Genomic DNA, 23,826 nt, shown 5'->3' on the forward strand with positions numbered 1-23,826 from the left:
GCATAGTCAGATGTTCAGCCACATTCTTGGTGTCTACCCACTAGATGCCAGTAGCACCCAGTCTCCAAAATGTGGCAATCAAAAATGTCTCCAGACATTGCCAAACGTCTATCAGGGAATGGGGAAAGCAAATTTGTCCCTAGTTAAGAATCACTGCACTAAAGGCCTAACTCGTGAGTACCATGTGTCAGTCATAGGACTGGATATTTAGAATTGAAGATAAATAAGGCAAAGGGAGTTGGAGAGATAAAGAAATAATTATAATAATGATATATCTAAGCACTATTTTCTCTTAGAAAATTGTTCCAAGTGTGCACAATGGAGACACTGGGGACACCACACAGTATATTTTGAGCAGAAGAATCACTTTATTTTCTGTTTACTGAACTTCGGAGTCTGTATGAGTTTTTCAAGTTAGAAAGTTATATAGAATATACAAAACAAAATGTTACCAGCCATAGACTAACACACGGAGTGAAGAGGGTCCCGGGTCCAACATAAGATATGAGCACAGGCTTTTAATATTACAGAGAGCTGAGGTTGGAATCCAGTTTTGTTACCCTGTTTCCTGTGACCTGCAGCATGTTTTTCACTGTCTCTAACCTTCAGTTTTCTCCTCTGTTTAAAGAAGGAATTCATACTTCAAGGCTGTTGGAAGCATTAATTAAAAATATTGTGTAGCCACTAAGCAGAAAGCCAGTGGGCCCTTGAAATAAAATTAGTTTCTGTTATTATTTTTGAATATGTTTTATTAGAAATGAATTACTGTATCTAGTAGTCAAGAAAATGGTCCTTGGATTTGTATTTGTATTCAAATCTCTATCATTTAAATTTGCCCCTCAGATTCTTCATTTATCAAATAACAATAAAAGTGCCTGTTTCATAAGAAAATTGGAAAGATTAAATGAGCTATTTCTAAGGAAAGCACTTGTAAATATGAGCTATTACTCCCATATTTAATATGTTTTAAGATGCACATTTTTTATATTTTAACACCTCCAAAATTAAGAATCATCTTATCATAGACGGTATATCACAGTTGATTTGATTATTTTTCCTCTCCTTAACTGGAAGAAAAAGTACTGTTAAACCTCACAATCAATGCTACCTTGGATTCAGTGACAGAAAACACTATTACATTATTAAAAATGATGAGATAATACATTTTGACTTCTGTATTTATTGAACACAACACCTTTTGACCAGGCACCCAAGTTATAAACCTCAGCATTACTTTTAATCTCTTTCCAATAACTCTGACATACAATTATTTTCCAGTTGAAAAAAAAAAAGATTTTCTTGTATTACCACATGTATTAATGTTCATATTTGTGTAACTCACAGGCAATACCTCAATATATTCCCTAAACTATATTTCAAACAGCTTCCTACCAGGTGTGCCTACTTCCAAACTTTCTCTGTTCTAAGCTAGTCTACATAAAAGAATCGATTTTCTAAAGGTAGACACAAAGATACATTTCTATTCAATGTACTTCAATTAATCCCCATCTTATGATGTATTCCATACAAACACTTCACTTGAAATTAAAGGCTTTCATAATAGAACCTCAACTAACCTTTGTGGCCTAAGTGCCACTCCTCTATGTTCCAGGCAAACCGAATCACTAATTGTTGGCTTACGCTTTCCAAAGCTTTTTCATCCTGCTTCCTTCTTTTGAAATAGCCGTTGCAGCTCCACTTATGAAAATTCAATTTTCCCTTTCAGACCTATCTCTAGTTTCATACAGGAATAGACTATCTTTTATTTTCTGAAGCCATAAAGAGCCTCAAATATCATAGTTTTTATATAGTTCACCTTATTTAATAATGTTATGCATATCTCACACTCCCTACTAAAATCCTTGAGAACAATCTCATCTTTTTTTTATTTCTTGAAAAATCAACACAGAATATTCAATGGATGAGATTATTTTTTAAATAATTCTTGATATATAATATTTGATGAGTCTACATTGGAGATTTGGGGTTTATGTTTGAGAAAATCAACTATATATTTGTCTTACTATAAATTATTTTCATAACAAAGATAAAAACATTTTCTTTCTCATTTTTAAATAATCTCTCAAATAAAGATAACAGGTCTCTTTGACTTTTTTGTTTCTGTTGTTTGTGGTGGTAAATATTTGGACAAACCGTTAGAAAATGTGAGTTAGTGGTTGGAATGTTCATGGCTTTAATTGAACACAATCTTTTTTTGAGAACCACTGCACTGAATGTCTTAACTGGTGAGTACCATGTGTCAGACATAGGACATATTTTTGTCACAACTGACATTTATTTAAATAATTGCGATAATATTGCATACCCAACCAGATCGTCTTTATAAAGGTTTCAAATGTCTATACTGATGAATGAGTTGAATGGTATTACAATACCTTTTCTAATTTTAACATCATGTGCATAAGAATAACTGGCAGAATTTTTATACTGAGATCTAATTATGATGTTATCCCATAGATCTATAAGATGAATCACTTCTCATAGAGACTTCTAATTTCTTGGCAAGGATTCACTGTGCCCTAGGGCTAACCTCCCACCTCCAAATATGGCCTTTAAAACAAAGCACCAATGAGTTACACTACGTAACAACTAAAACAGAAATCCCCCAAAAAATGACTTTACTGAAGTGGATTAGGGTATACCCTGAAATACTATGAAATTATTGAAATTATTTGTCTTGCCATCCCTTATCTTTGGCAATTATATCTCCTTCTCACACTAACAAAGATATATTCTCTGTTCATGTAATTGTAATACTGGGTCTCAGAAATTATTCTGTTTTTACCCCTTCTCTTTTAATTCATACCGGTTAATTAAAATAATTGTATCAAATAACAACTTTTCCTGAGGGATCATTATATAGCTTTTAAAAAAATGAAAGAAAAATTTATTGGGTAGAAAATATATAGCCTAGAATTCAGTCCTACCTGCTAACTCATAACCATCCATGGAACTGTTGATATTCAAACATTACCAGGAAATTAGCAAAAATCATACTCTTACTACCTACTGATTTATTTTTTAAAAAACTGTTTTAATTTCCTCCAAATAGTTTTATTATTATTGTTATTTTATTTATTTGTTTATTTATTTATTTATTTTTTGAGACAGAGTCTCGCTTTGTGGCCCAGGCTGGAGTGAGCGGCGCCATCTTGGCTCCCTGCAAGCTCCGCCCCCCGGGTTCCCGCCATTCTCCTGCCTCAGCCTCCCGAGGAGCTGGGACCACAGGCGCCGCCACCGCGCCCGGCTCATTTTTTGTGTTTTTAGTAGAGACGGGGTTTCACCGTGTTAGCCGGGATGGTCTCCATCTCCTGACCCCGTGATCCGCCCGCCTCAGCCTCCCAAAGTGCTGGGATTACAGGCGTGAGCCACCGCGCCTGGTCAGTTATATTATTATATTTTAAATTTATATTTAAAATTTTTTTGTGGGTACATGGTAGAGAACATGAGATGATCTGATACAGACATGCAGTGTGAAATAAGCACATCGTAGAGGATGGGGTATCTATCCTTCCCCTCAAGAATTTATCCTTCGAGTTACAAGCAATCCAGTTCCATTATTTATTTTAAAATATAGAATTGTTATTCCTGACGATACTCACCATATTTTAGTACACTTAAATTTGGTCTGAGAACTATGTCAGGCAGTGAATGTGAAAGATGAATTAAACTAGCAATACTCTACCAGAGTTCATCATTCTAGATGTATACATAGTCCTCCCTCAGTATCCACTGGGGGTTAGTTCCAGGACTGCCATCCCCACAACCCTGAAGATACCAACATCTGAGGACATTTAAATCCTTTATATAAAATAATGTGGTATTTGTGTATACCCTATGTACATCCTCCTGCAACTTTCAATCATCGTAGATTATCATATCGAATCTAATATAAATGCTATGCAAATTATTATACTGTATTTTTATTTGTATTATTTTTATTGTTTTTTTTTAATTTTTTAAAATCAGAATTGGTTACATCTACAGATTTAGCACCCATGGATGGAGAGGGCCAATCATAGTCTACTCATACTATTTGACTCCAGCAAGCACTTCTTTAACTTCTAATATGTTTCCAGTGAAATTATCTTTTCTTACCCAATATAGTGTTGAGAAGGAAAGAATATAAGTTAAAATATTCCATGAGAAAAAATAGATTTGTTTTAAATTTTGTGTCAATAAGTAGTATAAAATAATGATTTTGAAGGAAAAGACATAAACTTATTTATTTGACATAATAAACGTATATTATGGGAAATAAGTGCCCTTATAATAAAAATTTTCAAAACTTTAATGTGCTTTACTATATGGATGTATTCTGTGACTATATGATAAAAATTCTACTTCTAACTATATGATAAAAATTCTACTTCTAGGCAAGCATATGCTAGGCTGTCTTTTCCTTATCTTCAATCCCAAATAAAAAATGAAGAAAAGTTGTTCCCATTCAGCACCACTAGGTAGAAGCCAAAAGTGTGGACTTTGAAGCCAGACATTCTAGGTCCCTTACTTGGTGAGTGACGTTGGCATATTTACCGTCTCTGCATATCAGTTTTCATATTTATATTATAGTATAATAATGTTTACATCACAGCATTTTCTAAAGATAAAAGAGCACTATTATAAAATGCTTAGAGTATTTCTGGTATAGAGCAAGCATTATGTAAATATCATTTATTACTATTATATTTATGGGAAAGGAAAATGCAGTCAGAAACAGCTATTTTGAATCAATTTTGACTTTTAAAAAATAAAAGCCTAAGTAAGCATTCAGGGTCAAGGACCATTTTGAATGAAAAATATGCCTAAAATATAAATACGTTTACAAGATGCATTCTATACATAAAATGTGGTTGTCATTGGATAATAGATATATAGGTAATATTAATTTTCTTCTTTAGGTCCATTTATTTCCATTTTCTGGTTTCTTTTTTTTTTCTTCTATTGAAAAAAAAAATTACCATGCTTCTCTAATTGCTTTGAGTGGTTGCCATAGAACCATACAATTTCAGAATTTGAGGACAGCACCGAAACCATTCAATCCAACATAGTTTGCAGATATGGACTCTGGTACTCAGACATGTTACATGAATTGCTTAAAATAACGTGATGAATTATGGCAGAGCTGGGATAAGAACACTGACCTCTTAAATTCTATTTTACCTTTCAGCCTCACTTTACAATTCAACTTATTAAGACTAATAACAAAAATCAGTTAGAAATATATTTTTAGAATAACCCCTGGGGTGATTAAAATTTATTTGCATGATTCTAACCACAAATTGTCTTATGCACACAAGTGCTTGTGTTAATATAATTAAACAACTTTTTTTTTTTTTTTTTTTTTTTAACCGTTTGTTTAGAGTTAACATGAGAACCTAGGTACAGGGGAGAGTGTCTCTAATGGTACATCTCCATCCACCTGTGTGATATGGCATGCTATGAGAGGTATCTTATGGTAAGCCTCTGGCTTGTCCTACAGTTTGGTTTAAGGTAATACCTCAGCCTGACTGAATGCTCCAACAACCACACTTTGATAGAAGAAGCACACCTACTGTGGCTCGTGTTTTGGACATGACGCACATGTCAGTGACAGGTGGCACGCAGACAGATCCTTTCGTTCTGCATACGGGCACCTGGTCTTGGCTCTGCCCACATACAAGAGCTGTCAGTTAATGGACAGCAGAGCATCTCTGACTTCAAGGCATTTCATCTTCCAAGTGTGTCCCAGCTTGTTAGTTGACCGCTGGCCAGAACCCAAATGGGATGCCAGTTCCAGCATTGTTCCTAAGCTGAGATTCTTAACAGATGGGCCAGTGTGGTCACAGGACGAGGCAACGTGCACTCCCCACCCTAGGTGGCAATTAGTTTTGTGTTAACAGCAACTATTAGCACCTAGTTGATGAAAACACAGGAAAACTACCATTCTGTCATCTCTCTGAAAGTTGTCAATTAATCCTGTTTGTAAAAACAAAATCTATTATGTTCAGTTTCCAAGAAGGTAAACTTGAACTGTTCAGAAAGTTTAAATTTTTATAATGTCAAGACATTTTATGTGTGGCTTACGAAGTCGGTATAAAAATTAGCTTAACTCTATTGCTGTATAGTATGTTTATATAGTTATTCATAATACAGTATTTCTAACCAATTATCTAAGTTCATATCTAAAATATAAAATTAATAGGTGGCTCAAATCCTTAAATAATTAATAATCATATAATTATCATGCCCTCTCATTTAAAATAGAGATTTCATGCTAGACAGATTCTAAGTCCAGTCTGGCCCTAATGCTTATTAATGTGTGGCCTTAAAAACCTAACTTGTTTAAGCTTCTGTTTCCATAACCCTCAAATAGGAGTAATATTATGCTATAACACTATTCTTTAAAATAATGGAATTTTTAAAGCATTTTAAAAAGCATTTATTGCATTGCAAGGCACATGGTAAGTCCTCCCTAAATACTTGCTTTAAACATTAAACAATCTTTTTATAGTAATGGTTTTATGCTTATTACTCACAGAGAAACAAAACAGTATGTGTGAAATGTGAAGGTCTCAACCCAGGTGACTGATTGCACTGCTGCTGGCACACAGTACTGGGAGAATGGATAGCTTACGACAGGTGGAAAATGCATGGCAACTTTCAGACTTGGCAAAGTCACTAGCAACATTTATAAATGAATCTATATAATTTAAAAGCAGGCCAGACACGGTGGCTCACACCTGTAATCCCAGCACTTTGGGAGGCCAAGGCGGGTAGATCACGAGGTCAGAAGTTCCAGACCGGCCTGGCCAACATGGTGAAACCCCGTCTGTACTAAAAATACAAAAATTAGCTGAGTGTGGCAGCGTGCACCTGTAGTCCCGTCTACTCGGGAGGCTGAGGCAGAAGAATTGCTTGAACCCAGGAGGCAGAGGTTGCAGTGAACCGAAAATGTGCCACTGCACTCCAGCCTGGGAGACAGAGTGAGACTCCGTCAAACAAACAAAAAAAAGCGTAAGTGATATCTATTTAAAAATAATATTGTATATGTTTCTATGGAAATCATATGGCCAAAGATAGGAGAATGTGTCATTATATACAAATTATATATTTCATATTTTTCAGCATTATTTTTTCCCTGTAGTTATAATTAATAAATGCCACCAATCAGGTGGATTTGTAAAACTGAGGCACCATGTATGTGCATCCACTGTACAATGTTTACAGTGCTTTGAAAAGGTTGTATCATTTTCATAGCCCTTTGAGTTAGAATGTGTGGCATAATTCCTCACCCTCTAAAATGAGTCAAAATACAGGTTAATTGTCAGACCTACCACATTGCTGGTCCATATTTTCAGGATATAAAACACAGAGTTTAAATAGCTGCTTCAAGATCACATTCCTAGTTTGCAGTAGAGAAATTTGTCAAATATCATTTCCAGAAAATGGGAGTGTAAATAAACTAAATGGTCAAACAGTAGCAGAACAAGGCCTGAAGTCCAAAACCCCTTGGCAATGGCCTAAATATGTTTATGCTATTGTAATTTGTATTAAAACGTCCCACAGTCATTGCCCATGCAGTTTCTAACTGTTTTCAGACAGACGTGACTAAGACATCTGCATAGCATAAAAAAGAAAGATTTTTTCGTTTACACTTTTCTTTACATTTCTGACTTTTAGGAACCGGTCCATTTTTTAGATGTCATTTACAATATTTCGTACACATTGCTTTTCTCCTATTCTTAGATTTTCCCTCTTTTGCTAAGACCATTTCACTTGCCCAGTCTTTACCAGCCAACCTAATCAGTGTGGTTATTATCAGGAGCCCAAATTATTGCATGTCTTGGATGCATACACTATATGTGAAGAAGGCCAATCACCTCCACAGGGTAGTTAAGCACCTGTTCAGCATCCCTGTGTCCCAGAAGCACGTGCTGTAAACAATAGAGCTTCCAAACAATTAATCTAAACACATTTGCTGGGGCTAAGAAGGACACTTTGTATAAAAATGCATCCAAAAAAGAAAAAAGGAATTGTAAGTAGTTCCATTCAGTTTCTTTTCTTAAAGAATCATGTGTTTATGCAAATCTCACATTTCATGGAACTAAAAACTCTGAAAATCCTCTCTTAAAATAGACTTGCACTTTAGAAAAGGAAATTTTGTCAGTGGGTTAAGGAAAATTGATAGAATTTTGCTCTACGTATCTTGAAACTCTTATTCTCTACTCCCTTTCCTGTTTTATGAAATATTCATTAATTATATCCACTATGTGCAAGCCATCAACTAAATTTAGAATTTGCAGGCATACATAAGAATGTAAATGGCATATTTTATTTCCTTTTTCTTCTGACAAGCGATTTTGAACATTCCTTTCTCTATTGTGGAAGACAGAAGTTGTTATTGAGGAACTTAGTGTCACTTTAGAGTTAGTTTAGAAAATAAAAAAGAAATAAAAAAAGAAAATGGAGCTAATGGCAATATGCTGAAAATTACATGATTGATGAGAGATATTAAATCTCCTGTTTACAGTTCTTTAAAGGCTGCTAATAATGAAATGAAATACAAAGTCTGCTGACATGTATAGATAAGAATTCACAATCAGATTAATCACACTAACTCTTATCCAAGTTCCAAGAGGGATTTTTTTAAAAATCTCAATATTAAATTGAACAGAACACTGCAGTGTTGTCATATTTCAATTTATTTTTATATCTTTGGTTACAATTTTATTATATTGTTTCTTTATGTCATGTTACTTGTGTTATGGTAATGTTTCTTCATTTTATACTTTTTTACAGACTTTCAGCACATAAATATATTTATATAACAAAAATACACAATAAACTTATGTTATGATGGAACATGGCATGAGGTGGAACCTCACCTCATTTATTAAAAATACTGGCAACTTCTATCACCTAAAACACTTTGTGAAAAGGTGTATTGAAGGCACTTAATCAAGAGAGTACTAATAAGCAAAATGTTGGATATTTGCCCTCAAAAGACAGACAGTACCCAAGAATATAACTAGAGCTGCTCCAGTTTACTTTCTTTACTGTATTCAGAATGTAAATACTTTCCCACATCATCCAATCTCACTAATATAAAACAAAAAGTAAAGAACTAATAACAGTTAAGTTACCTTGTTTCTTACTTTTTCAAACTTGCAATGAGCATTATAAATGTAGTAGGCACTCACTAAATGTAGGTAAACCCAAAAGTGCATCTTCTACTATTTAAATTATGCTTTTAAAATGTGCTTTAAAAATCATAATTTTTATAAACTATAAAATGCCTTTCACTTGCTTGTTCCCCCTACTCACTTTATTTTCACATTAGTGTATGAAATTTTTGTCCCTAATATATATGTATTGAAACCTTCTAGAAAACAGTATTGGTACTTGCTACAGAATCAGTATGCTTCCTGAAATATTCAATTGTGAAATGGTCATATCTTCAGAAGTCTCTGCAAGGAATTAACAGTTTGGCACTAATGTGTATAATGTAGACTCCTTCCCGTTTTTTCCCTTGGTCACATGGAAAATGTCCACATAAATAACTTTCCCTAGTTGAGCATAAGGGTTATTGTTAGACTTGCTATGCTTCCTACCTCACTGAAACATTCATCTTTTCAGAAAATGTTTTAATACAACTCACTGAGTCTGTTGTAATTTCATTAAAGGTAGTTACTGAGAAAGGTCAGGAGTTTAAGACTAAATAAAAGAAAGAGGCATATCAGTACTACTTAAAAAATATTTTCAAGGCAAGGGGAAAAAAATACTCCCTTAATTCATCTCTGGTTACTGAAAGGTTGGCACAGATATCTTCTTCTGTGTTGAAGATTTTAATAGCTCTTACAGCATTTCATAAATTTAAACTTGAATTGAAAAGCTTTTCTTGTCTCCAAAAGAAAAATAGTCACATATTACTTACATAGTAATTACAGGCTATGCAGCTGTCCTACAAAGCCTTCCTATAAATGTGTTAAGCATGAACCACTACACAAACCTTATTCAAATTTCATTAAGTGTTAAGCCAAAGAAATGTCATCCACCACACCAATTGCTTATACAAGAACAATGGCCATCTCCCTAGTCTGAGACCTAAATAATGTAATAGAATCAATGTTGTTGATTTAGTCTATGGTTGGCTAAAAGTTATTACTGTTATTCCTCACCAAGGAAAGAAGTGTCTTTCCCTCTCATTATGCATAAGTGAGGCTTATGCTAATACATACAAATCGAGGAACGAATAAACTCCTCTGAAATATCACTTAAAGACTGGGAATTCAAGAAAAAGTACATGCTTCTTTCATGATGAAAATATTGACCTCAGTTTCTATATTACACTTATCCTTGCTTTAAGCCTCTCTAACAAAACAATTTAAAGCTTACACAGCACTTCCATTTGCCTAAGATTTTAAAAATATTTAACTGGTTACACAAAGTACTACAATAATATGCCAGTAAAAAGAATAAAGAGGCCAAAGCTATGAAAATGTTTTAAAGGAAGTTAATGAAACTAAGATTTCTCATGCTTTCAACCTTGTTGTTTAGTGGCCTTGATATCATACCTTCTGAAAATGTAACCTGAATGCTGTTGTTTGATTTATATGTATCATTTGTACTTTGAAGCAAATGAATTTGGCAAGATTTAGAGAACAGTGTAGCAGCTTAAGTTGTCAGGTTTATGACCAACACCTACATTAAACTGAAAATAATCAAACTAGGCTCAATTCATTTTTATTTTACCTTAATTCAGAAACATAGACATGTTAAAATGCAACGCACACTTACAATTCTCTATTTTTAATACTTTTTTCAACGAGCTCTTGCTCAATGTTTGAAAATTAACAGGGTCACCAGTGCTGTTATACGGATATAATGTACCCCCGATACAATGTGATAAGAAGAGCATTTCATTTCTATGGCATTTAAAAAAAAAAAAAAACCTATGAACCCATTCTAATAGAAGAAAACACCAGACTAATCCACGTTTGGGGGACATTCGATAGCGCACCTGGCCAGTACTTCCCTGCAAGGTTGTTAAGCTCACAAAACTAGGAAACACTAAGAACCTGTAACAAGCCACAAGACACCAGAGAGACATGAGAACAAATGCAGAAGTCTGTGGCACCCAACTCAATAATTACCTGAACAGGACTTGGAGTAGAAAGAGGACAATGATGAAAACCTGGGAGATCCAAATAATGTACACACTTTACTTAATTATTACGTATCAAGGTTTGCTCATTAGTTGTGACAAATGTTTTATAGTCGTGTAAGATATTAACAATAAGGAAAACTGGGTGTAGTGTATATGGAAACTCTCTGTTACTTTGTTACTTTCCTATAAATCAAAATTATGCCAAAACTGAAGGTTTTTGAAGTTACAATGGACAAGGCCATATACTCCCAGTTTTAAAAAATAAACCTTTGTTTACACTAGGATAAATTTTACTATAGAATTAATCTCTTCACCTTACATTAACATTTTAAAATTATTCATTATGTGCTCTCAAATTTGAAGCAAGTTGTTGACTATGTGTAGAGGATGGACAGTAACAGTTCAATAGTGTAAACTCTCCCTGTTTTCTAACCTGCTTCTCCAATGAGATGGCACAAAAAGCCTCACATTTACAAACATCTTCTAATAATACCATTCCTTTAAAGATAGATGTCTGGCATTAAAATGATAAAAGAAACACAGTAATGACTTTCCCTACTACATAGGCCGAAAAACTAACTGAATTAATGTTTTCACTTGTTTTATTCCCATAGATTGCAAAGAACCTCTCAGTAACTGTTATAAATGGTTGGTGCATTCAATCCATGAGTGACGTGCCTTTTGAAATAAAGTATCTTATCATATCTTGGGATTTATAAAATTGAAATTTTGAAATGAATGTTTACATTTAGGAAAGTACTGACAGCAGTGAAAGCACATAAAAGGTATATAGCTTCTGTAGAAGCCTGGTTAATGCCAGTCAGTTGAATGAAACAAAGTTTTTCTTTTTTTTTTTTTTCTTTATGAGACAGAGTCTCACTCTGTCACCCAGGCTGGAGTACAGTGGCAGGATCTTGGCTCACTGCAACCACCACCTCCGGGGTTCAAGTGATCCTCCAGACTCAGCCTCCCGAGTAACTGGGATTACAGGTGTGCGCCACCACACATGGCTAATTTTTTGTATTATTAATAGAGACAAGGTTTCACCATGTTGGTCAGGCTGATCTTGACCTACTGACCTGAGGTGATCAACCTGCCTTGACCTCCCAAAGTGCTGGGATTACAGGCATGAGCCACTGTGCCTGGCCAAAAATTTGTTGTAAAAAACAAGAACCAGTAAAACACGGCCTGTACAATTTTATGCAGGCAATAATTGGAGAATGTATGATGGTTATAATGTCAGTAGGCAGAACTAGCAGGAAGCCATAACAAATCTTAAAGATAAAATTACTTGTGTTAAAACAACAACAACAACAACAACAACAAACCAGTTGAATTACTGATTTGATTCTAAATGGCAAGGTCTTAGGGAAATTTATATAACAACAAGTTAAAACTATTTTCATATAAGATGAAAAGCATTTTTGAATAAGATGAGAGCTTGAGAGCTTGGGTTTGAGGGCTTTGTGATAAGAACAATAAGAAAGAGATGGAAGAGAAGGTCTCCATGAAGAGATGGCAAGAAAGAAAGTGACAGGAGGTCCCTGTGTTAGAAATCCCCTGTGTGAAAAATAATGCCAACTACTTGCTACCAGTTCAGTGTTGTGCTGACCTTTCCTTTACTCCAGGACTTAGTCAGCCACATGCAGTAGTCTTTTGTTGGTTATGCTTTGGGCCGTAGAGGTGACAAATGGTATCCAGAGTGGGTGAAACATGGGAACAGGGCAGTCATTGATGGAGGCATGCAGGGGGCATTCTGCGGGAATGGAATAGTATTCCCAAAGGGTCCGGGGAAAGAAGGCACCCAGGAATCCCTGGTATCCAGGGATAAGAGGTGGAATGAAGAATCAAGCATTGATGTAGATACTCACTGAAAGAGTGACATTGAAAGCCTGGAGGACTTTAATATATAAACAGTAAATATGTGGCTTGCATATGTAAAAATCACATGAGTGAAAATACCCCAAGACGTAGGAGTATATGGTGGTGGCACTGTAGCTGTCCTTTTCTTTCTTAATTATTCATTGGTTATCTAGCAATAGTCCATCCATATGATGGTCTTACCTTCCTCTTGGCAAGTCTGCATCATCCTTTTTCCACCTCACAGTTGGTTGAGGATCTCCTTGGACTTGACAACGAAATTCTACAGCTTCTTCCTCCAGTACCACCTGGTTAATTGGCCTCCTGAGAAATGTGGGTCGTTCTTGAAAAAAAAAAAAAGAAAGAATGGTAAAATGAGATAAACTATTATATGTGCTTTAATTACATTATGAGATAAGCAAAGGAAACCTAATTTACTGTTGGTACACAGGTACCTAACTCTGTGGCCTTGTGAGTCCAACAGCATTCAATAAAATACAGTATTTTGGAACAAAGGAATAGCTACAGTTTGCACTTAAGATGATACAACCTTTGGAAAAAATATTAAATTGATTTTTCACTGAATCCCTGAGCTAAATCAGGTGTATCCTATCATAAAAAATCAGAACACTGAATTCTACAGGAAAAAGAGATTAAAAATGATCACAGTAATCTATTATCAGGGCTCAATGTGGGAAAACGAAAAGTTGAAAGGAATAAAAATATTTTAAAAACCAAATATTAATATTCCTCAAGAACGCTAGAGAAAATTTAAAAATGTGTACTTTCGCACATATATATAACCTAAATTTTCCCACTTAGGCTATGATTTGATAAGGACTTAATATTCCCATACTATTTTAACTTCATATATGGAAAGCTGTCTGCCTGATTTTTTTTTCTTAAATACAGAGACTGCCATTATTAAATGTTGCAAACTATTTATTTATCAATTTTTTGAGGTTTTCTCCAATGGTCTTCTCTTAAGTGTTTGAGATATTTATCCATTTTTATTTTACTTAATTTTATGTTTTTTATTTCTTCGGTAGTCTGTTTTACTGTTTTCATCCTCTCTTCTTTTATTAATCTGTATTTGGCACTGTTAAATTGTATTCTAGCACTCTCTGACATAAAGCTAGAGAAAAATAAGTCCTTATCCATAAAAGTCTTTTCCTGTCCATAAGATGCTTAGCTTCTGAGGATATAAAACAAAAAGCAGTTTGATGTGTTGCTAAACACTGGCATTCCTTGTCCGGTTTCTTTCCTTTTGGATAATGGCCTGAGACTGGAAAAATTTTCATTTAAATTTTATTAGCCCATATCTAAAAATCACAAACAAATTCAATATTGCTACTTACTGAGGTAGAACAAGAACTAAGCCAAGGAAAAGAAAGATGAGATTCATAGGAAGTTGACACGATTCATCTGGCCATCTGGACACATTTAGCCACCTAAGACTTGAGTTTCAAACCTTCTAATTTAAAATTTTGTACACAGTGCCACAAAAACTAAAATGTATTTGGCAGGAAACCTTCAAAGAAAATAAATTACTTCAAATAATAGATTTTAAGAGTATAAAATAAGAGTATTTTATTTTATTGACTAAATCAAGATCCATATTTATAAAACAGATGTGTGAGTTGCAAGATAAATATTTTATTGCAATAAAACCAACTATCATTGGCATTTAGAAGGAAGATAGTTGTATCTCTGCAGAGAATTTGACAGTAGGGATCAGAATTTTCTGCGTATGCTTGAGTATCTGTAGTCTGAGACTCAAAAATCCCAAGCCATAAAACAAGGCAAATAGAATTTTATCATGAAAAATTTTGTAAATGCAGAATTGACAAGCAATCCATAAAAACGAAAGAAAAACATGGTTGCATCTAAAGATTTTAGACACTCTGAATAAATTAGCACCAAATTGTGCCCCACAGACAACAGAACAAACCTGCATGTCAGATAAAATAATTTAGTGTGATTTTTTTCCAACTCTGGACCCTATGTACCCAAAACAGCTATTTCGGGGCTGGAATAGTTGGTATTGAGCTATCATTTCTGGTAGTTAAATAGGCAATAGGATTAATATATCCTTACGAGGGTCCCAAATGTTAACAGTAAAAAATAAATAATTAGCATAGGAAGCGGGATTGACTTTTTCTGTGCTATCAGGTGCAGCTATTTATCCAGTTCATCCAAAAACTACATCAACCCAATGTTAAAGAGATTTGAGACACTATTGATATTACTCAAGATTGAAAAATGATTCATCAAGAGGAGACCCTTCCTGTTCCCTCTGATTTTAGCAGGAGTATCATACTACATCCCGACACTGGAATGAACAAGCTAGAGAAGTCTTTCTCTCATCCACTCACTCATTCAGCACATGCTAATACAACCACTCCTAGAGACTTTGACTAAGTGGTCAAGCTGGTGAATAGTGAGCAGCTTAGTTTCATTGGGGAAAGTGGTGAGAGACAAAGCTAGCCAGAGAGTGAGTGGTAAGACCATGAAGGCCTTGTTCACCACTCAAGGACTGTGAGCTCTGCCCTGAGGTTGATAGAGAGCTACTGAAGGACTTTAAGCAAGTAAGCAACATTTTGAATTAGCATATGAAAAAGGGCTTGTTGGCATGTCTGTGAAAGATAAAGTAGAAGAGAAACAAAGTCATGAATTAAGTCAAAGTGTTGTTGTAAGAAATTATTTCAGCTTAAACTGACACAATGGTTCATAGGATGTGGAAAAGGGGACAGAAAAGAGAGATCAAAACTGGGGGATCAGTCAGACACATAGAGTGAAAAGGAAACTCTAGAAAGTGTCTCAACTTTTCATTTAGCAAACTGAAACAGAATGGCAGGTAAAACATGGAGTGTGTGTGAGTGTGTGCATGTGTGTGTGAGTTTGTGTGTTTAAGCTCTTTTCATCATAGAAATGGTGAGGATGAGAAAAATGAACCTCTTATGCCTAAGCCATTGTTAGGCAGATTTCTATTACTTGAAGTCAAATTTTCAATGAGATAAAGGAGGTTACTTATATAATAGGAAGGGAAATAACAATACATATGATCAAATCTGTAGATATAGCTATTGGATTAAAAAACATCTAAATAATGAAGGAATCAAAAAGACTTTTTAAACGTGATGAAGATATTTTGTCATAAATTAAATGTGAAAATTCTCTTAAAAGTAAGATACAAAAGTTATGCCCATTGAAGTCCAGAAGAAGATGGGCATGCCAACATGAAAAATCAGTAAGAAAAAGGAAGTGTGAGCACTGAAGAAGAACCAAAACAACCATTACTTGCAGACACTCTGCAAAATATAACAATGCAGAACAGTGACTTCGATAACTGATAATTGCAACAAAAATAAGAAGTCCATAGGATCATTGCAGCAAAACTGACAATATTGGAAAACGTGAGATTTTAGGATAAATTTCGGCAAACTTATACACTGAAAAACTGTTAAGTCATTGCAATATTAAAACTACCTATCTAATATGAAAAGTTTTCATGACATTATGCTGGGTATAAAATAAATTGAAAAACACTATGTGAGACCAGTTCCATTAAAATACTTACTTATATTTTCAGAAAAACTTTGTGTATGCTTTCCTTAACTTGCTAACAGTCACAAAATCACAACATATAATTAATCCAAATGGCCAAAGTTACATCAGAAATGTCACAAACTAAGCTGTCCTTTCCTCAAGGGGAGACCATCAGGATCCTTAAGGGTTTTTTTGGTCATTGTACTTGTTCTAAGCCTCATTGTTTTATATAGAGACACGTGGAAGCACTTGATTTATAATTTCAAGAAGAATCAAGATACAGGATCCCTGCTGCTGTTCAAATGAACTCAGCAGGGGTACAGAACTTCACAATGAACCTTCTCTCTTCCCTGCTACCCTCAAGCAGAGTCCAGTTGCTTAGCAACTGGATAACCACAGGAGCATATGTGGTATACAATTTTTGGAAGTCTGACATTGGCTCATGGTGAAAAAATGTAATTCGATGGATAGAAAAACAAAACAAAACAAAACAAAGGCAAAGAAGAAGTGAGATGAAAGTCACCTGCATGTACATGACACAGCCACATGGGTTTTATACCTGGGTATTAGGATGTGCTGCCCAACAATGTGACATGGGAAATTCCTGAGATACTGGAGCTTGGTCACATATTTTAAAGTATTATTCTGAGAATGTCCATAGCACCCTTTCTAACAATTATCTCTAAATTGTATTATTCATTATTCCAATTGTTTTCTCTTAATTATACTAAACTCACCTTCTGCTTTGCAATTTTCATAATTACCCACAGAAAACATTATGTTAAAAACTGTAGGTCTGCTTAACATTTATTTAAGTGGAAGAAATTTTTTGTAAGAACTATTTTCCACTTTTCTTAACCAACTTTATTTCCAGAAAATCCAAGAATCAGAAACATAAATATGAAGACTGAAGAAGCTGTACAGGCCAAAAGTGTATTTCAAATGATTTGCATTTGCAGTGGCAATTGTTACAATAACCAAACACAAAACCAAGCCCCTTTCAGACAGAAATTTTAAAAATTACAAGGAAGTGACTTGAGTCTCCCCTTTTGACTCAAAATCATCTCCAAAAAAATGAAAAGCTCGAAGGATTAGAAAGTAAGTTGATAACAGAACCATCCAATGCATTGATAAGTGATCACACTCAATACCTATTAATGCTCCAGAACCATCCAATGCATTGATAAGTGATCACACTCAATACCTATTAATACTCCATAGAGTTTGGACAATTAGAGCCCCATCCAATTAAAATAAATATGCATGAAAATCTTAAACCATTGAATAACAAGCAAACTTAATTTTAAAACGTGTCAAAACAAGGTCACTGATTTCTTCGTGTTACTACCTTATGTCTGACCACATATTGAAAAACGGGGAAGAAATCTCAAGGGTCGTTTGCTGACTGCTTATCAATTAGATCAGAGCCTCTCCGAATGGGCTGATCTCTAATTATATAACTGCGGAGTGATCAGAGGCAATGTCTTTGCCAATGCAATTAACATTTTTTATGTGACATTAACAGGATTTGAATCACCTGCATAACTTGCTTACAAGATTAATCTCTCTTGGGACAGTGGTGTTGTTTGCCAGTTGTTTCTGTAAAGTACAGCCCTCAAGTAGTCAGTCTTGTCAATTTAGTTTCAAATTGGCATTTTGGAAAAATCCAACTTTATATGCAGCTATAATAAAGTCAAATGCCAAGTCTTGTTGTAGTTATGTCAAAAATAATCAGAAAGCAAATATACAATTTAACACAAAATACCATAAATCTGAAATGTGGTTGCATAGTATCTCTTAAGGTCCTTAGTTACATGAAAAAAATTAAGTGCCCAGCAAACAAATTTCTCTTTTTAACTGTATTCAGTCATCGAAAATGGCTTTAAAATTGTCAGTGACTGTGTTATAACAGCTATTTCTCAAATGACCATAAAATTTTAAAAATAAACTTTGCTTAACATTATAAAACTAGTGTTATGGCAATAATTACACAGGTAGAGTTCTTTAAGTCCTGTAAGACCAAAGCTATGTAATAAAAGGACATTGGAGTTAACCACTGCTTGTAAACCTTATCTTGACTTCAGCTCAGCCAGAAAGACCTGCCACCCTGTAGTGTCAATTAAATTGGAAGTCAGATGGCCCTGGTAGGTCTCCTTTTATTTAACTGGGCATGTATGAGGTGAGGGTGGGTTTGATAGTCATGGAATATGAATTATCATGCCCTTCCAGAAAAAGACTGAATGATAACGATCCGGCTGTCTGAATGTGATTAAATAAATCCTGACTGTATTAGTTTCTTTTTGGCTAGAACTTTACTTGCCTGAGAAAAATCATCCTATGAAGCAAAGACAAATATAGATAAATGTTCTCAGAGGAAAAAAAAATGCCTCTCTCACCACCTATTAGAGGCAAAGTTTCATGTTATTGCTGATAACATGACATAAGAGTCTAGGTGAGAGCCCGGACTCTGTCTGTTCATTCCACCATTAGTATTTAAGCACGTAAACAGGGCATGGGACATAGTAGATGCTCAATAAATATACTCAAGAAAGGATTATATTGCCAACAACAATCGTAATAACACCTCATGTTCTTAATACTTAAATTAATACCACATGCTATTAATAAAATACAGATATTTCTTAAAGTGTGGGTCCTAAGGATCTTCTCTCATAGCATTATCTCTGAATATCTCAACTACTCTCAGGTTATCAACTATTGTCTCTCAAAGACTGAAAACCAGCATCACAGCCCCAGTCTCTGTCCTTATCCTCCCCAGAATGGTTAGTTCTCAATCTGAACATCGTATGGTGAAAATAATCAGTTGGCACAGAGTTTCCAGTAATCTTTTTGAAGAATAACAATTAAATATGAATTAACAAAAATAGATCATGTGCCATTTGAAAAAAGCTTCCAGTGAAAAGACAAAGAACAATGTAGTATTTAGCCTTAGTGGTGGGGGATGGTGGGGAAGAGAAGCTAAGAGGAAATAAAGGCAGAGAAGCATCACAAGATAATTTTACTTTAAAAAAAGGGTTACTAAAATTCTGAGCTACAGCAAAAGAAACTATCATCAGAGTGAAGAGACATTCTACAGAATGGGAGAAAATATTTGCAATCTATGCATCTGACAAAGGCCTAATATCCAGATGTACAAGGAACTTTAACAACTTTACAAGAAAAAAAAACAACCCCCATTAAAAAGTGGGCAAAGGACATGAACAGAAACTTCTCAAAAGAAGACATTTGTGTGGCCAACAAAGATGAAAAAAAGTTCAACATCACTGATTATTAGAGAAATGCAAATCAAAACCACAATGAGATACCATCTCATGCCAGTCAGAATGGCAATTATTAAAAAGTCAAGTAACAACAGATGCTGGTGAGGCTGCAGAGAAATAGGAACGCTTTTACACAGTTGGTGGAAATGTAAATTAGTCCAACTGTTGTGGAAGACAGTGTGGTGATTCCTTTAGGATCTAGAAACAGAAATACCATTTGACCCAGCAATCTATTACTGGGTATATACCCAAAGAAATATAAATCATTCTATTATAAAGATACATGCACATGTATGTTCATTGCAGCACTATTCACAATAGCAAAGACATGGAATCAACCCAAATGCCCATCATAGACTGAATAAAGAAAATGTGGTACAAATACACCATGGAATACTATGCAGTCAGAAAAAGGAATCAGATCATGTCCTTTGCAGAGACGCGGAAGGAGGTGGATGCCATTATCCTTAGCAAACTACTGCAGAAACAAAACCAAACAACACATGTTCTTACTTATAATTGGAAGCTGAACAATGGTAATATATGAACACATCGGGGTAACAACACACTGGAGCCTGACAAAGGGGCATGGTGAGGGAGAGTATCAGGAAGAACAGCTAATGGATGCGGGACCTAATACCTAGGTGATAGGTTAATCTGTGCAGCAAAAACCACTATGGCACAAGTTTACCTAGGTAACAAACCTACGCATCCTGCACATGTACCCGGAAACTTAGTAAAAGTTGGGGAAAAAATAAAATAAAATACAAATTACAAAAACAATACTCTCTGCTACAAAGGAACAGGATGCTATAAGTAAGGAGGAATTAGAGAAAAGAAAAACTAAGGAGGTTTAAAATCTAATTAATGAAAACATGTTTGACAAAGAAAAATTTAAAATTAAAAATTAAAATTTTCATTAAATTTAAAATTAAAAATTTCATTGAATTGTTTTAGTTGAGAGTTTTCAGATTGAGATTGCTTATCACCTATATAGAGAGGAAGATAGAAGAGTGTCAAACTAAGGTAATGTATTGAACCATTTCAGAACACTGGGGTAAAGAGAGTACCAAACATTTGGAAAGAAAAAAAAAAAAAAAAAGAAAGAAAGAAAACTGATCACATACAAAGATACAGGAATCAGAATCACAGATTTCTCAAGAGCATCATGAGAAGCTAAATGATTATTAGAGTCACAACTTTAATATTCTAAGCAAAAATATTATTTAAGTCAAATTCCCTAACTAAAGTATAATTCTAAACTAGAACTCTAAGGTTTGGATAGAGTAAAGGAGTTTTGGTTGGAATGTGCTCCAAGCTTCAGCCAAGCAGAAAGAAGTTGAGAACCCCCCTTCTGAAAAGAGGGGTTCACCAAGAAACAAACACAGCATGCAGAAAACAGAAGATCCAACATTACAGATGAGGAAGACAAAATCAGAATCAGGTTTATGGGGTAGACCTAAGGAATAGCTAACCAAGTCAGATCAGGCAGCCTCAGGGAAGGCTGTAGTGAAGGGGACTTAATAGCTAAAGTCTAAAAAAATAGATTATAGAAGATTTTATAGTTCCTGTTAGAGATTTCAAGAATTCATGACAGGTATAGACAAGCATAAGTAAATGGGAAAATGGGTTTATTATTAATTCAAAGAAGAACCAAAAGAGTACCCGAAAAGAAATACGGTCATAATACTATAACATTCAACTCACAGTCAATAATATTTACATGACTATAGTAACTCAAATTCTGAATATTAATATAACCAATATTTCTGAAGTTCATATACTAAAAAGAGAAAAAGAAGGAAAAGTGGAGGTGAGAAGGTGGGGAAGGAGATATAAGTGGGCCAAATCGTCATCTTCCATAATAGGAAGTCAAACAATATATGACATTGATACAATGATAAATAGTAGGTTAAGCACATATTCAGAAATACGGAAACAAATCCCAGAAGAACTAGATAAAACAGAATGTAAAATGATGAGAAATGTGTGTGTGTGGGCGAGACAGTGTGTGTGTGTGTGTATGTGTGTGTGTGTGTGTGTGTGTGTGTGTGTGTGTGTGTGTGTGTTGGGGCAAGAGATTCCTGTATTTCATTCTAAGTTTTGTAATATTTATTATGTTTTACAAATGTTACACATAAAATAAGTTTTCATGTATTGCATTGATAAACACCTAAAAATCATTTTGAAATCCACATGTCATTTTTAAAAACCAGTCGAATTTTGGATAGCAGTTCTCTGATATCTACTCATAATTAGAAACTGAATTATTTACTTCAGCTCTCTTTGCCATCCGGGATCTTTAGAGCTTAACATATGTAAACTTCCAGGGGCTATTCTTCAGGAAGGTGTATAGATTAGGCCATAGATGTGAGTGCTATTGTAGACTATGATACCTACTTCTAATTTTTAGATTTGATAATGCCCAGTTAATTAGGATGTTATTTCATGGCCAAAAAATATTAGAAGATCAACCACAATACGTGATTTGTGGAGAATGGCACAGTAACTTTTTAAAATTAGGTCACACTGATCATATCTTTGATATGACCAAATGGCACATTTAAAATATATAATGTTGAAATATTAAACTATAAAACTTCAAAGTCCAAGCCCACTAGAATCAAAATACTTGAAGAATTGAGAAATTCCTTTTCCTAGCAGTATGTCTCGGAAAGTAGATAGCTATTATATTGGAAAAAAAACTTTAATCCTTTCACTGTTTTTCTTGGCATTTACAAGTGAATTACATTTCTTGAACAATTAAATGTTACTTTACTTACACATATACTTATTTTTTTGAACAACAAAATGTTACTTGTTCTGTATAACATATCTTAAGGTAAAGATTGAATTGCAAAGGACATTTAAAAACCTTCTGTAGCTACAGAATGGTTATAGTAGCCAGACCTTTAAAAGTGAAATTGCTGCTTCATGAAAATAAAATTGTATGAAGTATAATCAATTTTACTTATGTAAACATTAGGTCAAAACTGATAATATGCAACAATGCTAAAATATAAAGAGTTTTATTGGAAAATGTGTATTAGATGTAGGAGTACCAGCGTAAAATAAAGATCTCTCTATTAATAAGTACACTGTTTCTTTTACATTCTCTAAGAATAAGGAGCAAAGATACAGAAGGGGTTTCTCGGGCAATACTTGTCACATCCTTGATTTGGACCATCACTTTCTTTGTTGTTGTTTTTCTTTTGGATTTGGATGTTGTTTTCTTACCAATAATGGAAAGTTAGTTTTTCCCTCAACTTAATCTTGTACTTATCACCCCTCAGGTCAGTTCTGACTAGCTTACACCATCTAATAAACATTTCTCAGTTTCCTAAATCAATTCTGCCAGGGGAACTGCCTCTAGACAAATTCAATCTCTTTGGATGATAGCTATTTTCGAAATAATTTAGAAGTTCTCACATAACTCTTGACATGTTTAGGAATCCCCAGTAGTTCTCATCATTTCTTTAGGGAAGGTACAGTAAATATTTCATGAGGATATCTCATTAGTGGTAAGTCTAATTGCTTCAGTAATGACATTAAACTCTTTCAATTTCCTTCTGAAGGCAGTCTATGCTGTAGTAATACAGCTTTTTTTTTTTTTTTCTATTCCAGAGTTTGTGGTAGTTACAGAAAAACAGAAATGAGTGTTTCTTTAAATAGAAGAGCTGTACTTGTGGGCTTTCAATGCTAACGTTCAGTGACCACTAATATCATATCTTCCCAGGCAAAACTGTATTTTATTCATTACAGAATGGAGCACATCTTGAGACTCTTACAGAGGACTGCATGAAAGGAAGGGGCAAACTCACACTTGTCTGAGCTCTGCAGGATAGAAATCTACATGCACACTTTGAACAATTTTAGTTTTTCTATTCAATTCCTTTAACGAATTATGGGATTTCTCCTAGCTTTGTCATTTGGGACTTCAAGCTGCTTAGTAGCCGCAGGGAGTGT

At 34.5% G+C, this 23,826-nt stretch overlaps 1 protein-coding gene across 5 annotated transcripts in view; it reads right to left on the bottom strand.

The window, feature by feature from the left end:
- Positions 1–23,826, bottom strand: part of ROBO2 (roundabout guidance receptor 2) — a 602,415-nt gene that overhangs the window by 146,054 nt on the left and 432,535 nt on the right. For all 5 annotated transcript variants that reach the window (XM_015128844.3, XM_077994326.1, XM_077994327.1 and 2 more), the window contains exon 5: positions 13,235–13,373. In XM_015128844.3, coding sequence (XP_014984330.1) covers positions 13,235–13,373 — 139 coding nt within the window. The remainder of the gene's footprint in view (positions 1–13,234; positions 13,374–23,826) is intronic.

The sequence above is a fragment of the Macaca mulatta genome, chromosome 2 (genome assembly GCF_049350105.2).
Source record: "Macaca mulatta isolate MMU2019108-1 chromosome 2, T2T-MMU8v2.0, whole genome shotgun sequence".
Taxonomy (NCBI): domain Eukaryota; kingdom Metazoa; phylum Chordata; class Mammalia; order Primates; family Cercopithecidae; genus Macaca; species Macaca mulatta.